Source organism: Bidens hawaiensis, unplaced genomic scaffold (genome assembly GCF_021521415.1).
Source record: "Bidens hawaiensis isolate Kalapana, Puna unplaced genomic scaffold, B.hawaiensis_p1.1 tig00010169_1, whole genome shotgun sequence".
Taxonomy (NCBI): Eukaryota; Viridiplantae; Streptophyta; class Magnoliopsida; order Asterales; family Asteraceae; genus Bidens; species Bidens hawaiensis.
Window position 1 is genome coordinate 247,804 of NW_027491772.1, and position 4,538 is coordinate 252,341.

General features: G+C 36.4%; 1 protein-coding gene across 1 annotated transcript; it reads left to right on the forward strand.

Moving 5' to 3' along the window:
- Positions 1 to 260: 260 nt before the first annotated feature.
- On the forward strand, positions 261 to 2,033 carry LOC143534524 (2S seed storage protein-like). Its single transcript, XM_077028989.1, has 3 exons — positions 261 to 828; positions 984 to 1,252; positions 1,710 to 2,033. Exons 1-3 carry the CDS (start codon positions 379 to 381, stop codon positions 1,993 to 1,995), a joined length of 1,005 nt encoding a protein of 334 aa, XP_076885104.1. The 5' UTR covers positions 261 to 378; the 3' UTR covers positions 1,996 to 2,033.
- The last annotated feature ends 2,505 nt before the right edge of the window (positions 2,034 to 4,538 follow it).

The window sequence follows — 4,538 nt, forward strand, 5'->3', positions numbered from 1 at the left end:
TCTCACTAAAAAAATAATACATGATGGCTACTCTTCGATATTTTTGATGGATCAACGACAAATAGCTTGATCTATGGGACATTGGGACCACAAACACTAGTTAGCTATTCTTTGAAGATTACTGTTTAGTCATGGTGACCAATTTTTTAACAGAGTAATTTCAACAATCCTCGACAAAATTTCAAAAAAAAAATTGTCGTATAGTCTTTCTAGGAACTTGATTCAAAATTCAAATTTTGTTTTCTTAAACTCTTGCTACTTGGCTGTGTCATAACATAGGATTCCAATCCACGTGGAGCCAGTTCACCATATATCTACAACAAGAGTGTTGACACCATATAGATACTCCCAAATATCACTCCACTTGCCATAGTTTTCATGTGGCAACTCGTACGTGTTGCTCAACAATCATCATATCATGCCACGGATTACATCACCTCTCCACGTATATACCTCCATGCAAACCCTAAATCCACTATATATACCCACCACCACCACCATACCCTAATTCACACCACCACCACAACAACAATGGCAAAGATAATAGCTCTCGCACTCGCCTTCACCGCCCTCGTAGCATTCGCTACAGCCCACACTACCATCGTCACCACCACCATCGAAGAGAATCCAGTGTTCCAAAAGGAGAAGCCATGCAGGCAACCCTTAGAGGGAAAACGGTTCGACCAGTGTCGTATGTTCCTCCAGCAACCCCAGTTCTCTTTCCAAGAACAGTTCCCTCAGATGGGAGAGCCCCAGGAGTTCTTGGAGGAGTGTTGCAAAGAGATTAAACGTTTCGACGAGCCTTGCCAATGCAAGGCCGTGAAGCAGGTAGTTAAACTCTTAAGTGTCTGTAATAAAAGGTGTAAATATATAACCTTTTATTGATAATAATTGTATTATATACTTAACATATATTTACATATATAATACTATATCTACATTTAACTATTAACATTTGTTTAATTACATTGTGCTTAACACAGGCCTTCCGGGAAGCCCAGAAGGAGATGCAAGAACAACAAGGACAGCTGTTCGACCCGTTCTTCGGTCATCAGCAGACCCAACAGTTGAGGGAGAAGGCTCAGGCTCTCCCTAACCTATGCAACCTCAAATCCAGACAATGCAGCATTGGCAAAATCACCACCTCTGTCACCCAAGAAGACAACGCCCAATTCGGCCTTCGCCGCTCCTTTGGCTCCCAACAACAATGCAGCCAAACCGATATCCAACGACCGGTCCAAACATGCCAAAGGTATACTATTCATATTCTTGATATTTTATAAACTGGGCTCGTGGGCTCGATACTAAAACCAGAATTAAATACTATATACTCCCTCCGTTCCTCTACAAGTGTCATGGTTTGAAAAACACAAAATTTAAGAAAGTTTGAATGATTGCACTTTTTTCTTAACAAATGACTATAATGCCCTTGACATATATAAAAAGACAAATTTAAGAAATTTTGAATGATTGCATTTTAAGGGTAAATTTGTAAATTAATTAATAAAGTTTGAATGTAGACATTTGTAATGAAACAAACTAAAATGGAAATGTGGACAGACGGAAGGAGTATTCCAATATCATCATGTAACAACGTACATATATATACATATATATATATATATAGTATTCCAATATCATCATGTAACAACGTACATATATATACATATATATATATACAGTTTGATAAATTAAAATAATTTGAACAGGTACGTCTCACAACAAGTCAGCTCCCCTAGAACACTTCTGATGAGCATCAACCAGAAGCAAGGACAACAGCAAGAACTTCAAGAATGCTGCAACGAGCTCCAGTACATCAAGAAGGAGTGTCAGTGCCCGGCCATTATGGAGGTGGCTCAGAGAGTGATGACTCAGCCGCAGCATAAAGCTGGATTTTTCGGTGGTGATAGGAAGGATATGGTGAGGCAGGTGGTTCAGAGTCTGCCGAATGAGTGCAACTTGGAAGTCCAGCAATGCAGCATCCCCTTCGCATAGAGAAGTTGTATGAAGGAGCAATAGTAAATTAGATCTCTAGCTACTAAGTTCGTCTAGGTTTATGGCTTTGAGATCCTAATGATGAGAATAATAATAAACGTTGTCTCTTATGTAATCGTTGCTTTCATCTTATTATTTTAATATAATGACTTGGAAGTTAATATAATGACTTGAAAGTGAAAAGTGACTCAGTGCCATGAAGATTCCAAATCTGATTTTTGAAGTGTTTTGCATCTTGTAGTATTAACACAACTACAAAAGGTCAATATTTTGCATCTTTGCATCTCGTAGTAGTATATGACTTGAAAGTGAAAAGTGACTCAGTGCCATGAAGATCCCAAATCTGATTTTTGAGTGTGTTTTGCATCTTGTAGTATTAACACAACTACAAAAGGTCAATATTTTGCATCTTTGCATCTTGTAGTAGTATTTACACAACTACAAAAGGTCAATATTTTTCATTTTTCTTGCAGTATTAACACAACTACAATAGGTCAATTTATTCGGTATCAGAACAATTAATTAATGTTAAAACTCTAATCCTATCTTGGTTGGGAGGAGGTTGTGTAGAAAAGTACAATCTTTTGCATCTTGTACTCTTGTAGTATTAACACAACTAAAATGGTCAATTTGATCGGTCTCAAAACAATTAATTAATGTTAAAACTCTAATCCTATCTGTATCTTGGTTGGGAGGAGGTTGTGTAGAAAAGTATTAATGTCAAGTGATTATATTAATGTTAAAACTCTAATCCTACCATTTATGTGATTAAACTCTAATCCTATCAATTATCCAATTTAATTGGAACGAGTGACTTATAAGACTCCCGGCCGGTAATGATTGTAGTTGAATGTTCCCTATGGTCTTCACGATGTGTTCTAACACATATTGCCATTCCTTCAACAAATTTAAAATTTTGGAACATTCAACAAATTTAAAATTTTAAAAACTGATTACTTCTCTATAAGATCAACATTTTGATCTAACATATGCTTGTCATTCTTTAAACTAATTTTAAAATTTTGAAAATTGATAAGAAACATCCTACAAGTGTCTACAATATCATCATTGTGCCGTCCTTATCATAACTTATGTCGCCTTCCACATCTACAAGAGTATATACCTTCTTCATCTGTTCTCTACGATTGATTGGTTGTTGTGTGTGTGTTTGGTGTGGGGGGGGGGGGGGCGCGATGACGACGTGGGGACTTGAGTCACCCCTTCACCCGTGTTTTGACTTGAGTCACCCGTTCACCTAAACCCGACATCATAGACAAGTAGACAAGTAACTTCAAGTTATATTGAAATGATTATGACATCATAGACAAGTAACGCAAGTTGACAACCAACTTATAATGAAATTATTAGGGCATCACATACAAGTAATGCAATTTGACAACCAAGTTATAATATTAGACAAGTAGTGAAAGTCGACAACCAAGTTATAATGAAATATTAGGTTTCAGGTAAGACATCATTTCATCATTAATGAATCTATATGTCAACTTTAAAGCCAGAGTCAACACTAAGTTACAGTCATATGAGTGTCATGCAATATATCTATATGGTTAACGAACATATTGTAGATATCAATATGGATCTAACAACTAATCCAGGACCAATCCCTAGACTTGGTGAACGGAAATCACATCCCGGATCAAGAAATACACAAAACACACACTTTATATATATATATATATATATATATGAGAGAGAGAGAATGGGTAGAAGAAGAATATTATTTCCAAGAGTGTTACTATAATATGGAGTATAGGTTAGTATATATACTCCAATCTAGGTTAAAATACATATCGGCCACATGGGCCGGTCTAACATGGCACAAACATTGTCTTTGGCCTCAGCCAAGTTACAAATAAAGCTAAACAAAAGCAAATGATAGATTAATTATAAACCACTTCTAAATACAAAAGCCTAACAAAATATAAAACTAATTGGGATCCAACAATCTCCCTCTATGCTTTAGTATAGAAGCTTTGTAGGTCCTATGGACGGATCAAATAACATAACAACTAGTCTACTTGGATCAATCTCAACACAAGCTAGCGGAAATCACTAGTGAGGAACCGAGATTTCGGATCTTGTTTGGTTTGTTTATTGGTCGTGAGAGAAGAGAGAAATGAGAGAGTTTGTAAATAAGGATTTGGTTTGATTATTTTCAAAAGGTTAAGGTTTGCATGAGAGACACACACTATTTATAATGTGTGTTCTCATGCACCATACTTACGTTATCATGTCCCAATGGCCTTTTGTTTGCATTGGCCTATGGCCCAAACATGCAAAGAAACAAAATGAGAGCTAGAAGGATATAACGTTTACAATACAAATAATTACAAAAGTCTAATAACAAAACGAGGCCTTACAATCTCCCTCTAGTAATTAGTATTTAATCCATCAGCTCTCGTCATCAATCGGTCTCATAATCAACCACATCACCGTGATCGATTGATTGGTTTTCAACAAGAAAGCATACAAACTTGTTGAACTTCTCAACAACAACATTCGTACAATCTAAAAGATGGTTT

Excerpts from the sequence above, each read along its gene's own strand:
- LOC143534524 (XM_077028989.1), top strand. The coding sequence starts at position 379 with ATGTGGCAACTCGTACGTGTTGCTCAACAATCATCATATCATGCCACG. Across the intron at positions 829-983 it reads AATGCAAGGCCGTGAAGCAG|GCCTTCCGGGAAGCCCAGAA; the intron begins GTAGTTAAACTC and ends TGCTTAACACAG. Across the intron at positions 1,253-1,709 it reads CCGGTCCAAACATGCCAAAG|GTACGTCTCACAACAAGTCA; the intron begins GTATACTATTCA and ends TAATTTGAACAG.